The following is a 25610-nucleotide window of genomic DNA, read 5'->3' on the forward strand; positions in this document are numbered from 1 at the left end:
TAGGGGACCACTAAGGCCTATATAAAAGCATCCAAAGAGCACCTTGTCATAGGACCTGTAAAAAGCAATCTGACCTCCTGAGGGTCTGTCTGTGACAGAAATTGTCTCTAAAACATTCTTCCATTCAGAGGAGAAGTCCAGAGATTCAAATCTCAGATAGAAGTCATTCAGTTCATTAGCTTTTTGCAGGTCATCAGAAGTAATGATGCATTTTTGAGCTGGTGTCATATTAGTAATTACCTTCATCGTGTCCCATAGATTTTTTTGAGTTCATTTCTGTAAAACTCTGTTCAATTAATTCTCCTCCTGGCTTCCCTGAGCAAGTGATTAAGTTCTGTTTGCACAATTTTCAGTTGTGCTCTGTCCTGGTTATTAAATGTTCTAAAATTTCTTGCGGTTGATACAGTCTTTAACCTCCTTAGTTATGTATAGTTTAGTTATGAATAGTTAGATATACAGTTATTCCTTTCTGAGGTATAACATTGTCCACACAGAATTTGATGTAATCCGTAACAGTCTCTGCCGCTTTATACGTCCAGTTCATGAAAGATACTCCATTCTGTCGAAAGAAAGCAACCTTTAAGCGACTCTATGCTGTCACTAGTCCAGACATTTACAGTCTTGGTGTATGGGTTACTGCTCTTGAGAACAGTTCTGTAAGTGGGGATGAGATGGACTACGTTATGGTCCGAGTTTGACAGCGGGGGTTTAGCCCTGCTCACGTAGGCATTTTTGACATTACAATAGCACTTATCAAGGATTCTGTCCTTTCTTGTACCACTTAACATACCGTGAAAAACCTGGGAGTGACAGTTCCAATTTACAGTGATCCCCTAAAATAAAAATCGGGGCCTCCGGAGCGCCCAGTAACTGTTGGTGTACACAGTCAGTGTGCTGCTGCACTTGCAGCGTTCCCGCTGGGAGGGACATACACACTGCAGAGGATGATGTTGCCAAACTCTCTGGGCAGATACAGGGGTCTTAGGCTCAAGCACATTAGTTCAACATCGGGATTGCAAATAATTTTGCGCAGTGTATGTTGCCTGCACTGTTTATCAGTAAATTAAATCCAGGGTTAGCTAGACTATCTGTCCAAGCTGAGTTTTCTGTTGCACAATTAAAACAACTATAATAATAATAATAATAATAATAATAATAATAATAATTATATATATATATATTTCTTTTTTTTTCTTTTTTTTTAATACCAGGGAAAAAAATCACAATGAGATTAAAATCTCTTTTACAAGTGAGCCCTGGCCAAGAAGGCAGCACATAGAAAATACACTTTAACATACAATAAATAACAGACAGACAGGGATGGACAGCAATAAGAAATAAGAAATAAAAAACAGAAAATCACATTTTAAAAACAAGCGCAAACATGTTGTTATATTTGATTTAGGCAGGACTTGAATTCAGTATGTGAAATAAAAACCTGCAATTTTAGCTGATTTTGTAACTCATTCCATGAAGTTGGAGCACTGTAACAAAAAGCAGTTTTTCCAAACTCTGTTTTAGTTTGTGGAACATCATCCAGTACGTATGTACTTGATCTTAGATTGTGTTCAGATCTACTAGATGTTAAGAGTGTAGTTAAATATGAAGGAGTGTGTCCAGTTATTGATTTGTACACAAAGGTCAACCAATGTTTGAGCCTCGCTGTCTTTGCACATTATTGTTTGTATTATTAGTGATTGTATGTCTTTAATTGTTGTATGTTTTTTGCCTCAGGGAACTGCCACCCAAATTTCGTTATATTGTTGTCCAACCCCTCAATATAATGACAATAATTTCATTATGTGGACTTATTAGATTGTATCTTTGGAGCAAGTTTCAAGGTTGTGCATTTTTACCCACATCATTACCACATGTTGAGTTATTTTAAATTGCAGTCACATAATAGTACATAAAAGACATTAGTTTATTTGGTTTAAAATGACTTTATTAGCATTTTATTGGTTTGCTGACCTTTTATTTTCTTTGCTGAATCTTTGTTTTTTGGGAATATAAACCCATTATCTTTAAAGCTGAACTACTACTGACAGTACAGCTGGTAGTTGAGTTTGTCTCCCAGCCTGGTTCCTGCCAGGTGTTTGTTGAAGGCGTCGTCCATCTCTCGGCTCTGTTCTGGTGTGAAGTGGTTCTTCCAGTCCCCGACCTCGCCTGCTCGGGGAAGAAAATATCACGCAGTTCAACCCTCTGATGTTCTCTTGGATTTTATACTTATGCAGGTCGTTCTCATGAACCACTCGTACATATAGCTACAAAAAGTAATGCACAGTACTTAGTATCTATTTCGTGTATTTATTACAGCATGTCCCACAATGAGAGCTGCTGTATGCACTGTATGTGCAGTAAATACGCAAATTGCAGTTTAGCACCTTTTCTGAAGATGATGTTTCCCATAGTACCCTGGGAGTTGGCGGAGCTCTCCTTCATGGCGGTAAAGGTGCTCCCCTCTGCGATCTGCTGCACCTGAGCCTCCGTCAGGCTGAAGCCGAAGAAGGTGGAGATCTGACGCACGCCCTCGCTCAGGTCCTGCAGGACAGGAAGTAGAATCAGAGCCGTTATAGACGGACACTTCTACTCAATGTTGACTGGGACTGGTTGTCTCCATGCAGCAAGGCTTAACTTTCTGCAGGATCATTTTTCAAAGAAATTAACTGTTAACATGACCTTTAAAGTGCCCATATTATGAAAAAAATCACTTTTTATGGGATTTGGGGAGTTATTTTGTGTCTCTGGTGCTTCCACACACATACACACTTGTTAAAAAAAACCATCCATGCTGTTTAGAGTGAGATACGGTTTCTGAATGTGTCCTGTCTTCAGTCTCTGGGTGAGCTGTTCAAAATCTGCACGGCTTTCTACGTCACTAGCCGAGACGAGGGGCCTAGGGGGCTAACCGTTAGCATGCTTGCTCGTTCTCAATGGCAAAACACTGCTACAACACACACAAATTCACCCTAATCTACAAAATAAATTGTATAGAACTACTTCCATGTCCCTGTTCTGCAGTTATTCCACGCAAAGTTGGAAGTGTGCCCTCGTTTAGAAGAAGTCTCCCAGCTAATCCTGCCTTGTACCACTGAAGTTGGAGAAACAGCTAGCTAGCTCATGTAGTCCTTACCTAGCTACTGAGCATGTGATCTTACCTAGCTACTGAGCATGTGATCTTACCTAGCTACTGATCATGTGATCTTACCTAGCTACTGAGCATGTGATCTTACCTAGCTACTGAGCATGTGCGACTGACAACAGAGATGTTACAGCAGTGAGAGGTCTCACTCTGTAGCTAAAACAGAGAGGGGTGAAAAGAGGAGCTGCAGCAATGTGCAGTACAACAAAAATATGGTGTTTTTTGAAAATTAAACCATGTAAACCTATTCTGATACAACCTCAAAATACAATTATGAACCTGAAAATGAGCATAATATGGCCACTTTAAACATAATATACTTTATGTAATGTTATACATTTAAAAAGCCACAACTTTCTATCAGGCACAAAGAAACAATGAGTGTGTGATGTATACCTGTTTGAGCTCTTCATAGGTGACAATCATGACGTTGGGGTCGTCCATCCTCTTCTCCCAGGCCAAAGCATGATCAAAGTACGACCCCCAGACAACTACACACACACACACACACACACACACACACACACACACACGCCACAACAACAATTAGATCAGCCAGTACACATGTTTAATATTTATTTGGCATCTGCCTCACTGTTTATCATATTCTGCTGCTGCTGCTGCTTTACATTAAAAGCATACAACTGTTTCAAGCTTTCATTGTGAAGCAGGAATATTGTAATTTTTAGGATACTTTGATTACAATGCAGCACCCCCACACACTGGACCAATTTAAAAAAAAAAAAAAAAAAGTTATTTCCATCAGCAGGGCTGTTGACTCTGACTCCAGACGTTTTTCTTTTGTCTGTTGCCAAATATTCTAGTTGGTCCGACCTGAACCCTTGAGTCCTGCAGACCTCTTTGGTAATATATGCATGCCTGAACCATCATCAAACGTGGTTCAGCAGTTAATAATATAAATATATATATATATAGACAGTGCTTATTCAGCTGGGTTGCCTGAAAGAGGGTGTCTGATGTTTCGAAAGACCCAAAACACCCAATGAGATTAGGAACACAAGACTGGAACACGGCAACCACCAATCCGTGCCTTTATGGATGACCTCACAGTGACGGAGTCAGTGCCTGGAGCCAGATGGATCCTGAAGGGTCTGGAGAGGCTGATTGAATGGGCCAGGATGTCATTCAAGCCAGCCAAATCCAGATATTTAATGCTTAGGGATGTAACGGTATGAAAATTTAACCTCACGGTTATAGTGACGGTTTTCGGTATTATCGCAGCATTTTTAAAAGTGTGTTCAATATGTTCCCGTGTTAATTTTGACAGCAAATTCTGATTTAGTCTTAGGGCGTTTTCACACATGAAAGTCTGAACCAAGGTCCGGACCAAGGTTCATGTTTTTGTTCCATTGTAACATTTGATCCGGTAAGTTTTGGTTTCACACTGCAGTTATGCAAGCGCACTAAAGATCTCTACGTGACAAAACTACGTCCTGCCGTCATCACATACGTGAGCTGCGTCTCCAGATACTTATAATTGATTGGTTTGTAGACGGGCTTCCCCGTCCTCTCTCCTCTCTCTGTGTCTGAGTTTTTTCAACTGACTGCTGCTCTCCTCTACTGACTGCTGCTCTCCTCTACTGACTGCTGCTCTCCTCTACTGACTGCTGCTCTCCCCTACTGACTGCTACTCTCTCCTACTGACTGCTGCTCTCCTCTACTGACTGCTGCTCTCCTCTACTGACTGCTGCTCTCCCCTACTGACTGCTACTCTCTCCTACTGACTGCTGCTCTCTCCTACTGACTGCTGCTCTCCTCTACTGCCGCGGCTCTTTTTGTTTTGTTGTGATGTTGAGAAGCAAGACACTGGAACTTTCTGGAGAATTTATTCAGAGACAAACGGAAACCTACACTGTACATTTACTACCACTTAACAAATAAACTGCTGATGTATTCTCAGCTCTGATAGCCGACAGCTGTCTCCTCTGAGCGCATTCACCGTCACTCTCACTCTCTCATGTAGTCTACACACTAAGCACCGAGCTATTCCTTAAAGGAGCTTCCCCGGTCTTGTAACACAAGGAGAGCCTGCCAGAGCTTCTTCTATTTGGTCCGAAAGTCCGAACCATCCAAAAAATGCTTTCACACTGTAAACGAACCGGACCATGGTTCAGTTTGGTCCGGACCGAGACCACCTCTTTTGGTCGGACCAAAATTTGGTCTTTTGATCCGGACCGTGGTCCGGGGGAGGTTTCACACCTCTAATTTTGGTTCGGATCAAACTGAAAAGTCCGAAAGTCCGGACCAAATGAGGTATGTGTGAAAACGCCCTTAGTCTTTTGAATAACACACCATTTAGTTTTAGTCTTATTTTAGTCATCTGAAATCTTTTAGTCTTAGTCTAGTTTTAGTCGACTAAATATCATAAGAGTTTTAGTCTTAGTCTAGTTTTAGTAAACCAAATATTAGCAGATTTTAGTCGACTAAATCTACAGTGGATTTAGTCGACTAAATGTTTCTCCCAAATTTTTGGTCATTTGAAGTATCCATCAGTCTGTTATGGAATGGTATTAAGGTTTAAATATGCAATACAGACACAGATTTAACGGTTGGTCCTAGACCTAGCTCTGACATTCCTGTTGTTCATGAGACATGTCATTGCCCTCGGACCGGGTGCACTGCAGAACATTAGCGCGTTTCTAACGAGCGAAGTCAACTGAAATCAGCCAAAGCTGTGTAACTAAGACTGTGCAACTAAACACAACTAAGTATAATGTAAACAACCTTACTGTTGTGAAAACGTCCTCGAAACTGTACAAAGTTCTGCAAACTCGTCCTCCTGTGTAACTGCTGCTGCGTTTGTTTAGCAGTTGCGTCTGAATATGCCGCGGCTTTTTAAAATGGCTCTGCTGCTTCCGCATAAATCAACCTGCCCTCAAAGATCCGCTCTGATTGGATTTCTTCCCAACTTGTCCCACAAAAAAGAGGATTCTGATTGGATCTCTTCTCCATTCGTCCCTCCCTAACATTTTCACTTATTTTTATTTGTTGACTAAAGCGTCTGTTATATTTCCTCACAGTCTTCGTCATCATATCTGACTTTTTATTTAGTTTTCGTCCGTGAAAAAGGTTCGTTGACGAATATTCTTCGTCAACGAAATTAACACTGATGTGTTCAGAAAGCACTGATAGGCCAACACAAGCTGAAATAGTTTCAAAAAGTGTAACAGTGTTTATTATATTACAAAAATATAGGCAATAGGCTTGTAAAAACTATTGAAAACTGGCTACTGAAACACCGGCCCGCTGTAGGGGGTCCAGTAAGAACTTGAACCAGAGATGTCTGACTTTGAGATCCAGGAAGATTTATTTACAACTCCAACATGAAGTTAACTATGAAGTTGTATTTGACGTTACATGTGAAGTTGGATGTGGTTCTGAAATATAAGCAAAAAATAATGCACATTAATAAGCATCTGACTTACTATGAACATTATTTACCAAAACTAAATTTCCAGGAGATGGCTGGGACTCCCGAGGAGCTTAAGCAGCATCTCCCTTTATGGAAACACTTGCAAGCTGCAGCTCCCGCTAAAATCCATCAAAGAGGAGTTCAAGGTCTTGCGCGCAAGAGAGGTGCTGCACTTCCGTGAGTCTAGGGACCCCAAAGTCTCCGGGGCAGGGGTAGAGGTCAAGACTGGCAGGGAATGGAGGGCCGAGGTGGCAGTAGACCAGGCAGAGTCACGGCTGTGCCATGGTGCCCTGGTGGGAGGAACCTTTCAAGGGCCCCGGTTCGACAAGGCTTGGGGGAAGGAGCGGAGGCAGCTAGTTCAAGGCGAGGAGGAGAGGTCCAGCAAAGCAATGGGAATAGCACGTCAGGGTGCCTGGACTAGATGGGAACAAGCTGTGGAGAGGAAGATCACGTGGGCTGACCTCTGGCAGGCAGAGCCACACCGCATCACGTTCCTGGTCTATGACGTCCTCCCCAGCCCGTCCAACCTGCACACCTGAGGTCTGATCGATACACCAGGATGTGCCCTGTGCCAGAGAAAGGGAACTCTTGAGCACATCTTGAGCTGCTGCCCAAGAGCTTTGGGGGAAGGACGGTATCGCTGGCGGCATGACCAGGTGTAAAACAATTGCAGAGAGCATCCAGGTTACCATCAGCAGCTGCCGGAGGTCAAAGCCCTCCAAGGAAACCATCAGCTTCATCAGGGCCGGAGAGAAGCCAGAAAGATCTTCCAGGGTAACATCAGGGCTTCTGAACACAGCACAGGATTGGCAGCTGAAAGTGGACTTGGGCAGACAGCTTAAGTTCCCCCAGCATGTCATCAAGACCACCCTGAGACCTGACATTGTCTTGGTATCTGAGGCAACAAAGAACCTGGTCATGTTGGAGCTCACTGTGCCATGGGAAGACCGAATGGAGGAAGCTTTTGAGAGGAAGAGGGAGAAATATAATGGTCTTGTCAGCAACTGCCATAACCAAGGCTGGAAGGCAAGGTGCTTACCGGTGGAGGTGGGGTGCAGAGGCTTTGCAGGGAAGTCCCTCTATGGGGCCTACACTGAGAAGGGCATTTTTCAAATGCTGCTACGGCACAAGCTGAGGCCTGATCAACCTCAGCTGGGTCACCTGATGTTTCGAAAGACCCGAAACACCCAATGAGATCAGGAACATCACTGATGATGTGCCCTGGCTTAGCATCAGAAGATGTATCATTACAAAAGTTAACACTATTAAATGCTACTGTCGATGTTTTTTAGGGTGGGGATAACATGTTGATGTGTGTGTTTTCTCACTGTCTCCACTCAGGAAGTTGGAGTAGAAGGATTCCCAGGACTGCACAGATGGGTGGAGTGGCAGTTTGTCATAGAAATAATAGGAGGAGACCAGAGTGTCTTTAGGATTCCTGAAGATCACCAGCGTCTGTACAACACGTGAAAAAATAATATGGAGAGAAGAAAATCAAAACGTCATAAAAGAGAAATAAAAATCATGAGTTTTTCATGCCTAATCAACTGTTTTCACACCTGATAAACTGCACTATAATATGATAATAATACTTTGTTTTTCTTTCACCGTGCAGAGGTGTTGAAACTTACTTTAGTTTTCTTTGCATTGAAGGATTTGGGGATGTTGTCGGGGAGCAGGTGAGTCCCCAGTAACCTCGGAGAGGGAGTCTCATCCAGGACCTGAAGGGGGAGATCATCTTTATTAGGGATGTCCCAATCAGGTTTTTTTGCCCTCGAGTCCGAGTCCGAGTCATTTGATTTTGAGTATCTACCGATACCGAGTCCCGATCCGATACTTCTATAATATATAAAAAAAGAATAAAGAAGAGCGAAAAAACAGATCCAGGATGTTCCTTATTTTTTATTTAATTCACCTTATTTTAACATTCAACAACTCTGTTAACAAACAGAGCACTTCTGTTACATATCTCACAGTTTGCTATGGCAATGTTGTTGTCATCACCTTTATAATACCTCCAGACCGCAGACATACTCGCGCTTTCCGCTTCAAGCTGCTTCCGTGTTCTACTTTGCCGGCATTTAACCAATAGCGTCTCTGCAACAAAGTGATGTCATGCCGCACACGTTGCTATATAACTATAGATGTGTTAAAAAATAATGAGAATATATATGCATATATATCCGAGTCTTGATCGGTGGGTAACGTCCGATGCCGATCGAGTCTGAAACCACGTGATCGGATCTGGACATCCCTAATCTTTATCTATTACAATATGCTTTTATATGCTGCTGTTCATCACACGCTTTGTTATTGTGAATTAAACATGATCAGGACGAGTATGATTATGTGATCAATCATCAACCTAGTTATTTAGATCCATCTTAAAAGATTAGATAAGAGACTAGAAGTATCAGGCACGTCACAAACGAAGAACTCCTGCAAAGCGAGGAAAATGGATGAAATAAAAACTGCTTTCAAGGAGCAGGTAACTTTTAACTGTGGTAGATCATCACTGGCTGTCAGATCAATGTAGTGAAGTAGAAAGTGGCATGAGAAGAAAATACTCAAGTAAAAGTACTTCAAATTAAAACTTAAAGCTTTAGGGCCCTATCTTGCACCCGGCACAGCGCAAAGCCCGATGCAAGTGTCTTTGCTAGTTTAAGACCGACACAGTTGTCAATTTCCCGTCCAGCGCCCACGTTGTTTAAATAGCAACCTGCGCCCATCTCCAAAATGCTCCTAGGCTCGTGCACAGCGTGCACACTATGCTTGTTACACACACAGGGACGCACAGCAGCACACACACATGCAGAAGATTACAAATAAAAATATTACGGTGCAAATCCTCCATCATAACAGCAATGCTCCAAGGTCCAAACGCACCTGGCTTTTAAAGGGAATGGGAGATGATCTCTGATTGGTTGATTGCATGTTACGCCCAAAACACCCCTCTGATTAATGAAGACACTAAGTACAACCCTTTAGAACCATGCGCCCGGCGCACGGACCCTTTTTTCCACCGTCAAACTAGCAAAAGTGGATTTGGACACGCCCTAAACGCACCTGCGCCAGGCGCTTCACGCCGTGTGTTTAGATCGTTAAGATAGGGCCCTGAGTGTGTAACATTTTGATATTAATGAACGTCCGTTACATTCAAGCCATTGCCAAATGAGTTGCTACAAAGCTAATTAAGACTATCAGCTCCACACAACTCTCTCCGTATTTCTCAGTATGACTATATTCAGAAGATTGTGGCGTCCGGGGACTTTCCCGCCGCAGAAACTCAAGTGAAGATAATGACCTCTTCTGAAGAGTCCATCATGTTTTTATAACCCTCCGTGTCCTCCTTGGCTACTAGCAACTGTGTGGAGGAGGAGTGGGGGGGTGTGGTGCGCCATCACGGAAGGCTTGTATCATGTGGACGCGCCGACAGTTTTGTTGTCATTACTTAGAATTCCTCATGGGGGTGGACAGAAACTACACACCATAGCTGTAAGTACAGCACTTGAGTAAATGTACTTAGTTACATTCCACCACTGACACACACACACGTACACACACACACACACACACACACACACACACACACACACACACGCATCCATTGAGTACCTTTACCACGTCCGGTCCATAAAGCTCGATTAGCTGCGGCATCTTGGATTCAATTTTCATTCCCGTCGCCTCTGCAATGATCTTCCTCAATACCCCCGCCGTCCAGTTAAAACCTGCACACACACACACACACACACACACACACACACACACACACACACACACCTATGTTATGACTCTGCATCACAGTTAACAGATGGGGAAACATCAGTCAAATCTCTCACCACATTTGGGGTAAGCCACCAGCATGACGTCATCCTCTCTGGCCTCGATGTTCTGCAGAGCCTTAAAAGTTTCCTCGGGGCGAAAGGTTCGCGGGTACAACACCCCGTTGTACCTGTACAGCTTGTCCTCGTCCCTAATCTCCATCTGCGTCTGCATCCTGGACTGCATGTTGGTGACAAAGTCGCTGCTGGTCATCCTGATTCAGCACAGTGTGAAGCTGCACAGATCACAAACTCAGAGGCAATAATCCAGAAGCAACTGAACCAGGAATGTTTAAATAGTATAGCAGTAGGTAAATACACCTGCAGAGAAATGTGGTGAGGGCAAACCCGCTCAGCCAGTCTACAATAGGTTTGATTGCCCTGCTCCTGCTGCTACCACAGACAGTGTGGTTCCATGCACTTCAGCCTACAGCCACCAGCCACCATTCACAGATGCACCCCTCCCCCCAATACTCAACAATGGGACCCCCCTTCCTCCCATCATCACGGCGCATCAGGTCAGAGGAGAGCTGAGTAGACTTCACCCAAGTAATGCAGTCGGCCCAGACCAAGTGTGTCCCAGACTGCTCAAAGCCTGTGCTGTGGAACTGGGGGAGCCTCTGCAGCATGTCTTCAACCTGAGCCTCTGACTGGGGAAGGTACCAACACTGTGGAAGACATCATGTCTCATCCCAGTTCCTAAGAAGCCACATCCCAGTGAACTAAATGACTTTAGGCCAGTCACTCTAACATCACACATGATGAAGACAATGGAGCTACTGCTACTTCAAATCCTCAGACCCCGTCAGCCACTCACTCGACCGGCTCCAGTTTGCATACCAGGAGAAGATGGGCATGGAGGATGCCGTCATATACCTACTGCACAGAGTGCAATCTCATCTGGACAAGGGGAAAAGTGCTGTGAGAATCATGTTCTTTGATTTCTCCAGCGCCTTTAACACCATTCAGCCTGTCAGATTGAGAGACAAGCTTGTGCAGATGGGGGTTGATGCTCACCTGGTATCCTGGATAACAAAGGCTGACCAACTGGTGACCTGGTGCAACCAAAACAACCTTGAGCTCAACTCTCTAAAGACAGTGGAGATGGTTGTGGACTTCAGGAAGAACCCAGCCTCACCTGCCCCCATCACCCTCTGCGGCTCCACAATAGACACTGTGGAGTCTTTCCGCTTCCTGGGAACTACCATCTCCCAGGACTTCAAATTCAGCTCCCTCGTCAAGAAAGCACAACAGAGGATGTACTTCCTGCGGCAGCTGAAGAAATTCAACCTGCCAAGGACAATGATGGTGCACTTCTACACAGCCATCATTGAGTCCATCCTCACATCCTCCATCACCATCTGGTACGCTGCTGCCACTGCCAAGGACAAGGGCAGACTGCAGCGTGTCATTCGGTCAGCTGAGAAGGTGATTGGCTGCAATCTGCCGCCGCTCCAGGACCTATACGCCACCAGGACTCTGAAGCGTGCTGGAAAGATTGTGGCTGACCCCTCCCACCCCGGACACAAGCTCTTTGAGTCACTCCCCTCTGGCAGGAGGCTGAGGTCCAGCAGGACCTCAACCACACACCACATAAACAGTTTTTCCCCTCCGCCACTAGCCTTATCAACGAGGCCCGGAACCCCCCCTGACTCTCTCCACACCCCACCTCTGGCTCCTCATGCCACTGTACCTACCCTGCTGTAGCGTTCCTTTTTACTACTGTTTAACTTATTTTACTATTTATTTACATTTATTTTATCATTATTAATACTTACTGTGTGTAATATGTTTATACTTATATTGTTTATATTCTTTTATCCTTCTTATATTTGAATGTGTGACATGCACCAATAACACCATGACAAATTTCTCGTATGTGCAACGCACTTGGCAATAAAGCCCTTTCTGATTCTGATTCTGATTCTGAAACTACCTGAAGGAGAGACCACAGTTCGTCAGGCTGAAGGACTGTTTCTCAGAGACTCTGTGATCTGCAGCACCGGAGCGCCTCAGGGGACTGTGCTTTCACCGTTCCTGTTCACCCTGTACACTTCTGACTTCAGCTACAACTCTGAGTCATGCCACGTGCAGACGTTTTCGGACAACAGTGCAATTGTGGGGTGTATCAGGGATGGACAGGAGGACGAGTACAGGAACCTGGTGGATGACTGTGTGCAATGGTGCAGGCTCAACCATCTGCAGCTGAACGCAACAAAGACCAAGGAGCTGGTGCTGGATTTCAGGAGATCTAAGCCACATATGCCACCAGTCTCCATTGAAGGGGTCAATGTGGAGGTGGTCAGCACATATAAGTACCTAGGGGTACACATGGACAACAAACTGGACTGGTCAGCCAACATGGATGCGCTGTATCGGAAAGGGCAGAGTCGGCTTTACTTCCTGAGGAGGCTGCGGTCATTCAATGTCTGCAGAAAGCTCCTCTGGATGTTTTACCAGTCAGTCATTGTAGGGGTGCACGATATTGAAAAAATGTGATATTGTGATATCGATAATGAATATTGCGATATCGATATTAATTTTGATATTTTTAAACATATGTAAAATTACCAAAGTTATGGGAAAATGCATCAAAATAGATTTATAACAAATAAAACAAGTTTTCTTACAACACAAGGTTTATTTCAACTGACAGTCATATTGGACTGGTCCAACATGAATATATATATAAGGACCATGTCTACAGAACAGGACATGTTCTACTGGTTGGACAGTATAAATATATAAATAAGGACCATGTCTACAGAACAGGACATGTTCTACTGGTTGGACAGTATAAATATATAAATAAGGACCATGTCTACAGAACAGGACATGTTCTACTGGTTGGACAGTATAAATATATAAATAAGGACCATGTCTACAGAACAGGACATGTTGTACTGGTTGGACAGTATAAAATAAATAAATAAAGAGCATGTCTACGGAACAGGACATGTTGTACTGGTTGTCTATACACTACAGTATAAAAAAATGCAATGCAACATCTGTTAGCTTAAAGCCAAAGTACTTCCAAGCTACCGAGGAGGAGGCATTACTTTTGGCCACTAAAGTTTCCTCTTCAATCTCTGTTATTTTGTCGTCTCCCTGAGAAAAACTAATTTTCTTACTTTTGTGTTCTTTTTGCTCCACTGGCTCCCTTCGCTCTCTCTTTAGCTCCTTTCTTTTCTTTCGCTTCGTTTTGTTGTCTCTGTCTATTTCTTCACTGATTTATGGTTCTGCGGAGGCTCCACGCAGCTGATGTTTATACTTGTGCGCTGGTATGTGCGTCAGGCCGGCGTGTGTGTGTGTGTGTGTGTGTGTGTGTGTGTGTGTGTGTGTGTGATAGAGCGAGGAAGAAGTGAGAGAGTGACAGCGATTATCTTCAGAGTGAGTAGCGACTCTAGAGTCATAGTGAGAGAAACAAAGTGTCTCCTCTGTTCTTTCTGACCACGGTGGGAAATCTGTAGCAGGAGAAGTTAACCCTCTCCTTGATTTCATGTTGTTTATGGAGAAGGAGAACCAGGAAATGAGTTGGGGGAAATGCAACGCTACCAAGTGATGTGTATTTTTCGAGAGGTGCATCAAAGAGTATAGATGTAACAAGAGGCGAAACTCAATAGAACGTTGTGCTGCAGCTTGCAATGGATCATTCTATTGAGTGCAGCTCCGCCATCTTGGACTGAATGCAACACAACGTTCTATTGAGTTTCTCCTCTTGTTACTTCTACACTCTTTGGGTACATGTTGGGCGGGATGCAACGCTTCACAAATAAAACAAAATATTGCATAATTATCGCGAGACTTCCGGTATAATATCTAGCAACGTGATATCGCGATAACGATATTGAGTCGATATATCTTGCAAGTCATTGCCAGTGTCCTGTTTTGCTGTTTATGCTGTGGTGTGCTGGGGAGGCGATTGTGGGGTGGTGATGGTGCAGTGGATATAACAAATGCCTTTGGTGTGGGAGACCCGGGTTCGATTCCCACTGTGATACATCAACCAATGTGTCCCTGAGCAAGACACTTAACCCCTAGTTGCTCCAGAGGTGTGTGACCTCTGATATATAGCAATTGTAAGTCGGTTTGGATAAAAGCGTCAGCTAAATGACGTGTAATGTAATAATAATGAGGCAGCATTAAGAAGAGAGACGCAAGATTGAACAGGGTGGTAAGGCAAGCTGGCTCTGTTGTTGGCATCGAGCTGGAGTCACTCAGAGCAACTGCAGAGAAACAGACCATGAGTGGGATGCTGGCGATGGACGATGACCGCCACCCACTACACAGGACGTTCTTTAAACAGAGGAGCATGATCAGTGGCAGACTTCTGTCACTGTCAGGCTCAACAGACAGGTTGAGGAGGTCCTTTGTCCCCCGGGGCCATCCAACTCTTCAATACCACACAAAGGGGGAGGGGAGAAATGGACTTTTCAGCATGTGCCTGTCTCTCTCACTCCCTATCACCATTATATCACTTTGTCTGCTGTACACCTGACTGTCTTATAGGATATTAGCCCTCCTACACAATCTGGACTGTGGTCATAACATCTACATCTTATAACTTATTCCCTGTTATAGTTCTTTAGGTATATTATTTCTTTTGTTTGTCAAGCAATTCTATAATGTTTACATTCTTGTCTTTTCATAGTCAGTTAATATTTAATAATAATCTATTGCACTGTTCAATTACTGCACTGTTCACGTTTGCACTACCACCATTGCACACACTCTACCATAGCACCTTTAACTCTTTACATTTCTGTGAGTGATTTTTATGTATGTGAGATATATGTGTGTTTTTTTGTGTTATGGTTGTCTAAGCTACTGGATGCCTAACATTTCCTTCGGGATGAATAAAGTATCTATGCTCTACTTTAAGTAGTAATTGCACTTTATGTATAATCTATAATGTGTGTGCACTAAATGTAGCCTGTCTCAAATGTCATTTTTATATATTTTAAATGTAACAGCGTGTTCAGCGTGCTCAGCGTGTAACACCATTTGATCCATGGTGAAACGTTGTTTCGTCTCACTACAGTGTGTATAGTTGAAATGACAATAAAACCCACTTGACTTGTGGGCAGTGTGTAGCAGAGCAAGTGAGTGTTAAGTTTGCTGTTTGACCCAAAACACGGAGACAACACACACAGAGGCAGATAGCAGTTAGATGTGTTTATTTGATTTTATTGTCAGTCTTAAATGAGCAAAGAGGGGAGGTTTGAGCTGTGTAGCTTCTGGATGGTAATGAAGCTCGAGGCAGGCAGGCAGTGAGGAATCCCGGGCAGAACTGAGACTCGGAGCAGACAGTCTGAGAGAATCCAGTCTTGACTCACCGAGAGAAATCCAGAGGAATATGTGAGCGAGCAGTGCAGGGTGGAAGTCGGCAGCACAGCAGAAGCGACGGAGCAACGGCTCAACATGCAGGTCTCAGCGGGGAGGCAGCAAGCAGGTCGCACAGGTAAGTTGCAGGTAAGCAGCAGTTTCAGAGCGGGATCTGAACAAAGGACAACAGGATTAAACAGAATACTAGGAAACACAAGAAATACGCGCAGGATGCACAGAGCCAAGTAACCACGAGAGTAGTTTAACGATCTGGCGCCGAAGAGGTGAACAGCCCAGGGAGATATACTGCTGAGGTGAGAAATGGAATGACCTGCAGCTGTGTGGAAACTGTGCAGGAGTGAATGGCCACGCCCCTTGACCCAGATCCTCCATAGCCATGCCTCTCAACTTCAGGTGAAGACAAACACAGACAGAGACAACAGGGGAAAGGGGAAAAAGACAACACACAGGACGGGGAGAACACAGCCATCCCATAACAGTGAGAGAGTGACGGGCATTAGCTCCGGAGCGAGTACAGACTCCAGCGGTGTCTCCTCTGTGCCTTCTGACCCCTTGATTTCATGTTGTTCACGGAGAAAGAGAACCTGAAAATGAGTAGGGCTACCAAGCCACGATCCCAGTTGATGGGTCTGCGTCGCTGCAATGTTACATCTGGAAAGGTGCATGTCAGGCTACGATGTAGGGTCCGTATGTACTTGTACCTACGTACATACTCACCTTAGGGGCGGGGGGAAAAAATCTATACAGCATAGTATCGCGATATTTTCCGAGGCAATACTGTATCGATACACAAAAAATATCGATAATTGGCGTTTGTGTATCGATATATATATATATATATATATATATATATATATATATATATATATATATATATATATATATATATGTGTGTGTGTGTGTGTGTTGGTCAGTTTGTCTGCCTGATAATCCCATTTTGCAGCAATACTGTTATTATTATTGAAGTGAGATGAACAAACAGAGAAATGTATCTTTTTAGATAAAACAGATGTTGACAAAGTTTTGTTTTGGGGACATAATTTGAAATTGGGAAAATGTAATAAATTACAATGTATCGCAGAATATTACAATATGTTTAGAATCACAAATAATATCGTATCGTGATGATATCGTATCGTGAGGCCTCTGCTGATTCCCATCCCCTAAACGTAAATGTGTGTGTGTGTGTGTGTGTGTGTGTGTGTGTGTGTGTGTGTGTGTCTGTGTGTGTGTGTGTGTGTGTGTCTGTGTATGTGTGTGTGTGTGTGTGTGTGTGTGTGTGTAGATGTGTGTGTACAGCCTTGTGGGGCCCAAAATGCTGGACCCCACAAGTTTAAAGGGCTGTTTGAGGGTTAAGACTTGGTTTTAGGATTATGGTTAGAATTAGGTTATGGTTAGGGTGAGGGTAAGGGTTAAGGTTAGGCATCTAGTTGTGATGGTTAAGGTTAGGGTAAGGGGCTAGGGAATGCATTATGTCATTGACGGGTCCCTACAAAGATAGTGAAACAAACACGTGTGTGTGTGTGTGTGTGTGTGTGTGTGTGTGTGTGTGTGTGTGTGTGTGTGTGTGTGTGTGTGTGTGTGTGTGTGTGTGTCCTTGTTTAACTATTCGTGGGGTCCAAAAACTGGGAATACAGTATACTTGTGGGGTCCCGAAAGCTTTGTGGTGCCAAAATGCTGGACCCCACAAGTTTAAAGGTCTGTTTGAGGGTTAAGACTTGGTTTTAGGATTAGGATTAGAATTAGGTTATGGTTAGGGTGAGGGTAAGGGTTAAGGTTAGGTATTTAGTTGTGATGGTTAGGGTTAGGGTAAGGGGCTAGGGAATGCATTATGTCATTGACGGGTCCCCACAAAGATAGTGAAACAAACGTGTGTGTGTGTGTGTGTGTGTGGTTAGGGTTAGGGTAAGGGGCTAGGGAATGCATTATGTCATTGACGGGTCCCCACAAAGATAGTGAAACAAACGTGTGTGTGTGTGTGTGTGTGTGTGTGTGTGTGTGTGTGTGTGTGTGTGTGTGTGTGTGTGTGTGTGTGTGTGTGTAAGAGACCCCAGCAACAGACAATATTTGGTTGTTAAATGAGCCTGCATATGTGTGGCCTAGTAGCACTGAAAACATGCACATTGTGCTAATGTTTATTTTGCTGTTGCCTGCTGTTGTTATGAACCATAGTGAATACTAAAGATGACCATGGGCTCTGTGTGAAGTTGAACTGATTATTTTGTAGAAATCTGTTGAGTAAGCATATTAAAACTTGCATAAGTGTGAGGGATTTCAAAAAAATTGGTAAGATAGTCAGAGTTATGTTAATATATTTTGTTTACATTTTGTAATAAATAATTATAGGAAGTTCCCTTTTTTTACTTGAGCCCCTGCGCCCCCCAATATGTCTGTGTAAATCTCTGGTGGAGAAGCATGTAGCAAAGCATGTAGGCTACTAGTCCATTGCAAAAAGTACTAGGTCACGGAGGAAAATGTTCAGGGACATGTTAGGGTGAATTTGGAGAAACTATTTTGAATCTACGCACTCTACTTAATCTGGATTAGCTGGAACGAAATTAAGGAATTGATGGAATATCTACATAATACTGATTTAAATACAATGATATTGACAGTGGACAGCAATGCGCCGTGTATGCGTCTAGTCTGCTAAAAAAAGTAAGAAAAATGAGCACAGGAGAGCTTTGGGGGAAAAAAAGCAGATGAGGCATATTATAACTTTGGTATACGTGCAGTTTAGGGACCGTTCGGTATTTATGGAATGGACCACCGGAGGGAAATAGGGGAGGGTCATGTCTTTTTATTTTATGCTGAGGGGAGGGTCATCCAACATTTTTTTGTCTGGGTGGGGGGGTCACCCAACTTTTTTATTCATGAAAAGAGCAAAATTTCAAAGTGGCTTGTTTGGTGCATATTTATCCATGTAGCTCTCAGTCTCGGCCCCCTAGCAGATGGTCTGACCCCATACTTGGAGTTTGCTGGGGGGGGGGGCAGGAGGAGCACTGCCCCCCTGGTGGCTCAAACAGGTAATTGCATTGTTTAAAAAATTAGTGGAATAATTACATCTGGCATGACCAGATATTTTATAAATATCTTAAATAACACAAAACAGTTAATTAAAGACATTGTATGGGGAATTTGGGACACTAAACTGCACGTATACCAGAGATGGGAAGTAACAAAGTACAAATACTTCGTTACTGTACTCAAGTAGATTTTTCAGCTATTTTTACTTTACCTCTACTATTTATTTTTGTGCCGACTTTTTACTTTTACTCCTTACATTTTTGACACAAATATCAGTACTTTCTACTCCTTAAATTTTACAAAATTGGCCCATTACTTTAGTATAAAATATAATAATAATTTCAGTGGAGTTACCATTATTATTTTTCGCGTCATCAATACCAAATTCAATCTAATTGAATGGGAATATACGTTGCACTTGAGGCACCACTACAAGACGACTCGACAGATTCGGCGGCATTTATTCGCGGCAAATCACTGCGGCTTGATGGTGGTAACGTTAGTACATAGTAGCATGGACGGCGATATGATTGAAAAGGGTCCCAGAGATTCGGCAGACAAGCAGCAAGACATTCCCAATCATCCTTGGCCTTATCTGAGAGAGATGTTTGAGATAGTAGGCATCAAGAATGACTCCTGGCGAATGTGCTGCAAATTGTGCCAACCGAAACACTATGAACACATACATACATGTAGATTCCTTTAAACCAGGGGTCTCAAACTCAATTTACCTGGGGGGAGTGTGGGTCAGGCTGGGCCGCGTCAAGTATTCAACAAAAGTATTCTTTGTTTGCTTTCTTAAATAAATCTTGTTGCCTCAATAGACATTTTTTAAGACCCGGTTCTTTCTCTCATCTCCCTGGTATGTTGTATACTCCTCAGCATGTCTAGTTGAGTAATGACGTCTGATGTCATATTCCTTGTACACCGCAACTTTCTCTGTGCATATGAGGCATGTAAGGGTGCTCCTGTGCTCGATAGAAAAAATATTCCGTCTCCCACTTTCACTGAAATTGCCTGAGCTCGTCGCCAACCTTTCTCCTCACGGCACGTTTTGAGAGAGACGTGACTGGAACTGGGTGATGGCAGATATTTTCCGTCACTCTGGAACACGTTTCAACCAAGCGACTAACGTTGATCCTTCCCCAGGTACTTCACGGTTGGCTAGCTTGACAACCGCTGACAACAAACGCCGCAGTCACGAGACTAGCTATGGTAGCCCGTAAGTGATAAAAAAATAAAATAAAAGCGTGGCAAGCGCGGCACACGCAACGACTCAGCAAAAAGGTGCGTTTCAGAACAACGCGCGAGCTGCACTGACACTAAACTTTGATGTCAAGTAGGGGGGGCCACAAAATATCAGCCCGCGGGCCTCAATTGGCCCCCGGGCCGCGAGTTTGAGACCCCTGCTTTAAATCACACGTGTCAAACTCAAGGCCTGCGGGCCAAATCCGGCCCCTTGCAAATTCTGATCCGGCCCTCATATCACTTTGGGTTCACAATCAATTTTGGCCCACCTAGTTGTGCGCCAAACCAAAAACATGGGAAACTGTTTTTCAACTTGCAATTACGTGACACTCAAAGCAGAATTTGGCAAATTTGCCGACTTTGAGACTCAGAAATTCCCTCAGAAGCAGAGAGTTTGCATATTCAGACAGGTAGCCTACTTAGAAAATGTAATCATTGTTTTGCTTGATTTGCTAAATTCTAGGATGGCTTTGGAACTATTTTGCTGACTTTTTCAGGGCTTTATGTGGACCAAAGTGTAAGTGAGAAGACTGTATGAGACATGCAGTAATTGAGTAAAAGATATTTTACTTTTTTGATGAAATAAAAGCATGTCAATAAACTCTACATGTCTGGCCCTTGATGTGATTCTCTTTTTCCAGTGTGGCCCTCTGGGAAACTGAGTTTGACACCCCTGCTTTAAATGTTAAGGGGAAGATTAAAAAAGAGAAACTGGATCTGTGAATTCTCACAGAATCACAGTTGAATTCATATCTTGCTACTCAGTCAGAATCTTATTAACCTGGAGTCCCAGTCTCTGTCACAATAATCATAGCCTATATGTGATGTTTTAGGCCTATTGGCAGACATCCATTTCAAATGTAGCCAATGGCATCTAAAGAGCCTTTTCTCCATGTCCACTGAAGTTTCTCAGCTTGCACTCTAGTAACATTTGTGTGGTCCAGGTAGCTTTGCATAAAAAATGGTTGTCATTCGCAAGGATACTTTTACTTTTATACTTTAAGTAAAATCCCAAGCCTGTACTTTGTTACTTTTACCAGAGTATTTTTTAACACAAGTATCTGTACTTCTACTTGAGTACGGGAAGTGAGTACTTTTGCCATCTCTGATGTATACCTATAAAGTTACCCTTTTTCAAAAGGGTAGTTACTGTAACCGAGCGTTTCTTATATTGTATAGACTCACTGTTTAACTCTAAAATGAAGACACGGGCTTCCAATGCCAGAACCAAGACGGCACTGCACGTCTCACTTTTAATCTCTTTTTTTTCCCGTTCAACACAATCAAACGTCAAAAAGTACAACCCCTTTCTCCACTTCCCTTTTTCCCTTCAAAATAAAAGCTCTATATTTACTACAACTTCCTCCTAAGCATCAACTGAGTTACACAATAAAATACCTTACATTACCCTTTTTCAGAAGGGTAGTTACTCTTTTTCAAAAGGGTAACTACCCTTTTGAAAAAGGGTAACTAATCATTCGTTACCCTTCTGAAAAACAGTAACTACTTATTTTTTTGTGTATCTTATTGTAAAGTGTTAACAATTGATTCAGTAAATATAATCTAGGTGTATCTAGGTTGTCCAGTTGGTGGCGGTAACGCACCTTACGTTTGTTTGCCAACCGCCAATCACCCATAAGGAAGAAGAAGTAGCACAGGAAGTCCAAAATGGCGATGGACGGAATGATGTCCACGTCTTCGGGTCTTTCCTACCATAATACCGGGGACTTTTACCCCAGAAAGTTGGGGCCGAAGCCGGACGTGGTGCCGTCCGGGGTCACCGAGAGGAAAGTGGGGCCGCTGGACAAACCTGACATGGTGTCGGTGGATGTCATTAACATCAACGATTCAGGTTTGTTATGCTAACAGGCTAACAGGCTAACGGATAACAACACGTAGTCAAACAGGCTAAGTTAAGCTAATTCTGGGTTTAGCTGTGAACGTTAGCGAATATTTCAGATTATTCTGCTAGCCGACTGGACACTTCACACAATAGCGTTGTCTTTAATGGTCCAGTTCAGTTGAATGCTAATGTTTGGTCACGTTTGTGTAACGTTATCACTAATGAAGCTAACGTTAGCATGGAACCAACTGTCAGCCAGTTTAGGCAGTTTAACTTTAACGTCTACAAAAGCGCTTAAAACATTAAGTAACGTTAAGTCATGGAGGTAATTTGGTCCAGTTTATCACCTGGAGGTTAATTAGTTTTTGTTACGTTTTATTTGTTAACTTTACAAACACATGTCAACAAGTTAAATAGCTAACTAACTAACCAGTGGTGAAGTCTAATGTATTGTAGCTAGTGGGTATACTGTACTGTACTCCCAGTATCACCAGGGGCTCTACACCTTAACGGAAGCATTGACAACATTGGTTGTGTTCACAGAGTTTACTAAAAAGAAAGGTTTTCAACAACTCACCGTAGCTCTGGTTGTTTCCGGTGTTATAGCCCTACTGGTTTCCACACTAACAGGTTTCCGTATGTTGTGTTTACCTAACAGCTGCCGATGTGGTCCGCCTCTGTCACCAGATTCCACACACACACACACACACACACACACACACACACACACAGACACAGACACAGACACAGACACACACAGACACACACACACACACACAGACACACAGACACACACACACACACACAGACACAGACACAGACACAGACACACACACACACACACACACACACAGACACACACACACACACACACACACACACACACACACACACACACACACAGTTGTGCTTAACAATATAATTGTCTCTTTCTGTCAAATTTAACTGTTTATTTATATATTACTTTTGCAAACAAATTAACGTGTTGAATCTCTGTCATGTGACCCAGATAATGTGATAACACGAGTACACAGCCTATGAAGTAAACCTCTTTATTATCATAAAACATTGTATTTGTTTCTTAAAAAACAGTATGAGCTTTCCCCATGTGGTGCTGTGTCTCAGGTTGTGTGTTGTTGATGTTGTTACACGTTGACGGTGGTTTCTGCATTCTTCCACAGATGTCCACATGCACAGGAAGAAGCATGAGCAGGACACGTACGTCTTGGTGAGTGTCTCCGGAGGTTGAGAGAGAGAGAGATTGTTATGCTGTTTTGCTTGTGCTTTGGCAACACTGTACCTACAGTCATGCTAATAAAGCTACATTGAATTGAATTGAGAGAGAGAGAGAGACAGAGAGAGACAGAGACAGAGAGAGACAGAGAGAGTGAGAGAGACAGAGAGATAGAGATACAGAGAGAGACAGAGAGTGAGAGAGACAGAGAGAGAGAGAGATAGAGCGACAGAGAGAGAGAGAGAGACAGAGACAGAGAGAGAGAGCGAGTGAGAGAGACAGAGAGCGAGCGAGAGAGACAGAGAGAGAGACAGACAGAGAGAGAGAGAGAGACAGAGAGAGAGAGAGAGACAGAGAGAGAGAGACAGAGAGAGAGAGAGAGAGAGAGAGAGACAGAGCGAGCGAGAGAGACAGAGATAGAGAGACAGAGATAGAGATAGAGAGAGAGAGAGACACAGACAGACAGACAGACAGACAGAGAGACACAGAGCGAGCGAGAGAGACAGAGATAGAGAGACAGAGATAGAGAGACAGACAGAGCGAGAGAGACAGAGAGACAGAGAGAGAGAGAGAGCGAGAGAGAGAGCAAAAATCTTGATCAGCAGCAGCATCTTGGATTCAGTTTTCATTCCCGTCGCCTCTGCAATGATCTTCCTCAACACCCCCACCATCCAGTTAAAACCTGCACGCACACACTATAGCTTTAAAGTCTGTCTGGGCTGGTATGTATAGTAGTTCTAGATTTTAAGAATGGTTTTAAACTTTGAATAATGAGCTAATAGACTTTTTTTTATCAATTAAAAAAACGATATGCTACACTAGTTGTTTGTTCTTGTATCAAGAAGTTAAAGAACTTAGTGTGACAAAAACTATATCTTGTTAACAAAAGTTAATATCCTCTGAAATATCTAAATAAAAAATACTTTGGAGGTTCCGTAGAAAATTAGGGCAAATGACAAAACTATAATTTCTGCATTGCTTTAATTTTGTTTTAACAGTTTTCCACAAGTATTTAAAGCCATGTTTGATCTTTCTAGGGTTAAATAGTTTGATTATTTTGGAATGTGGACTGTTTAAGAAGGGAGGGGACGTTATTATCAGCCTTCTAATGCTGCAAAAGTTTGAGTTACTTTGATAACTTTCTTGCTGTATAAGACACTTGTACAGCTTTAAAAAAGCTTATGCAAAGAGCCTGTGTGGTTTTTGAATCCCTCAAGAAAAGAATCCTCTGCAGATATGTTGGATTGTTGTTTCTGTGTCTTCTCCGGTCGTCTTCCTCAACCTCCAACTTCTCCGTCAGTCAGTTTTGCAAGTTGAAAACTGTAGAATCCAGTTCAGCTGAACTCAATCAGTTACACTGACACACCACTGGGTGGCAGCGCAGGTCACGCTTTGCCTCCACCTCTGCTGTAATACCACAGATTTAATGAACTTAAATGGTCCTAAACGTCGTTCCTGACGACTGTTCAGAGATACTTGAGCCGGCATTTTACTTCACTGCACACCATTTCTTCGCTAAAATGAAGTCTCATCTATTCTCACGTTTAAAAGTTAGTTTAGACAGGAAAGACAGTAAAGACAGCTTCCTGGAGGGTCATACTCAACTTCACTTAAGGGCCAGACTGCAAAATAAGAATCCCATCAAGAACCAGACATGTTTAGTTTACTGACATGCTTTTAATTAAGAGAAAAAGTCAAATCATTTTCCTGTATTATTGCCTGTCTCATTTAGCTTTCTCACTTACACTTTGGGCCTCATAAAGCCCCCAAAAAAGTCAGCAAAAAAGATCCTTAGCTATCATACAAAAAAGCGCCAAAAACGTCAGAAAAGGCGTCACAAACGTCGGGGGGAAAAAGCGATTTCAAACAAGCTGGGCTTAGAGAAAAGTCCCGCACACTGACCATTACGCAAGCAATAATTTATTTAGAAAAATACGTTTTGGTCTCAGACCTTCATCAGGTAAAAAAATATTATAATAAATATTATTATTATTATTATTATTATTATTATTATTATTATTTTTATTATTATTTTTATTTATTATTTTTTTACCTGATGAAGGTCTGAGACCAAAACGTTGTATTTTTCTAAATTCTTTTATTTATTTATTTATTTAGAGAAACAAGGACAGCGTACAATAAACATTAACCTCAAGAGGAGAGATGCATAGTACCAGGTTTTAGCTCAAGAGCTAATTTTCACCCGTAGTCCCTGGGCAGGCTGATCGTAGCTAAAATACATAATACATCATACATACATGAATAGTGAGATTTACATTGACCAAATAAATAATATAAAAAAGGTCATATTCAAACCTTTCATGTACTCAAATCTACTCTTTTAGACCTCAGAACACACACTTACACATACACACACATACATATATCCGGTCACATGTGGGTACAAATTTGATTTGACAAAAGCCATGTCTTTGCCTGTCTTGCAAACGTGTAAAAGTTTGTGCTTCTTATCAGCTCTGTAGGCAACATATTCCACTGACGAGCGGCCACACAAG

The 25610-nt window shown here is 42.8% G+C and overlaps 2 protein-coding genes across 2 annotated transcripts in view; one reads left to right on the forward strand and one right to left on the reverse strand.

Annotated features, from left to right (window-relative positions):
• Positions 1 to 2013: 2013 nt before the first annotated feature.
• Positions 2014 to 10717, reverse strand: LOC116065574 (sulfotransferase 6B1-like). The gene is made up of 7 exons (XM_031321113.2): positions 10415 to 10717; positions 10191 to 10303; positions 8207 to 8296; positions 7904 to 8030; positions 3539 to 3633; positions 2385 to 2541; positions 2014 to 2166 (listed from the first exon to the last, which is right to left on the reverse strand). Exons 1-7 carry the CDS (start codon positions 10608 to 10610, stop codon positions 2039 to 2041), a joined length of 906 nt encoding a protein of 301 aa, XP_031176973.1. The 5' UTR covers positions 10611 to 10717; the 3' UTR covers positions 2014 to 2038.
• A 10945-nt stretch (positions 10718 to 21662) lies between these two features.
• Positions 21663 to 25610, forward strand: part of slc30a6 (solute carrier family 30 member 6) — a 107767-nt gene continuing 103819 nt past the window's right edge. The window contains exons 1-2 of the mRNA XM_035992581.1: positions 21663 to 21869; positions 23042 to 23088. Coding sequence (XP_035848474.1) covers positions 21686 to 21869; positions 23042 to 23088 — 231 coding nt within the window. The 5' untranslated portion in view covers positions 21663 to 21685. The remainder of the gene's footprint in view (positions 21870 to 23041; positions 23089 to 25610) is intronic.

Source organism: Sander lucioperca, chromosome 15 (assembly GCF_008315115.2).
Source record: "Sander lucioperca isolate FBNREF2018 chromosome 15, SLUC_FBN_1.2, whole genome shotgun sequence".
In the NCBI taxonomy this organism is placed as follows: domain Eukaryota; kingdom Metazoa; phylum Chordata; class Actinopteri; order Perciformes; family Percidae; genus Sander; species Sander lucioperca.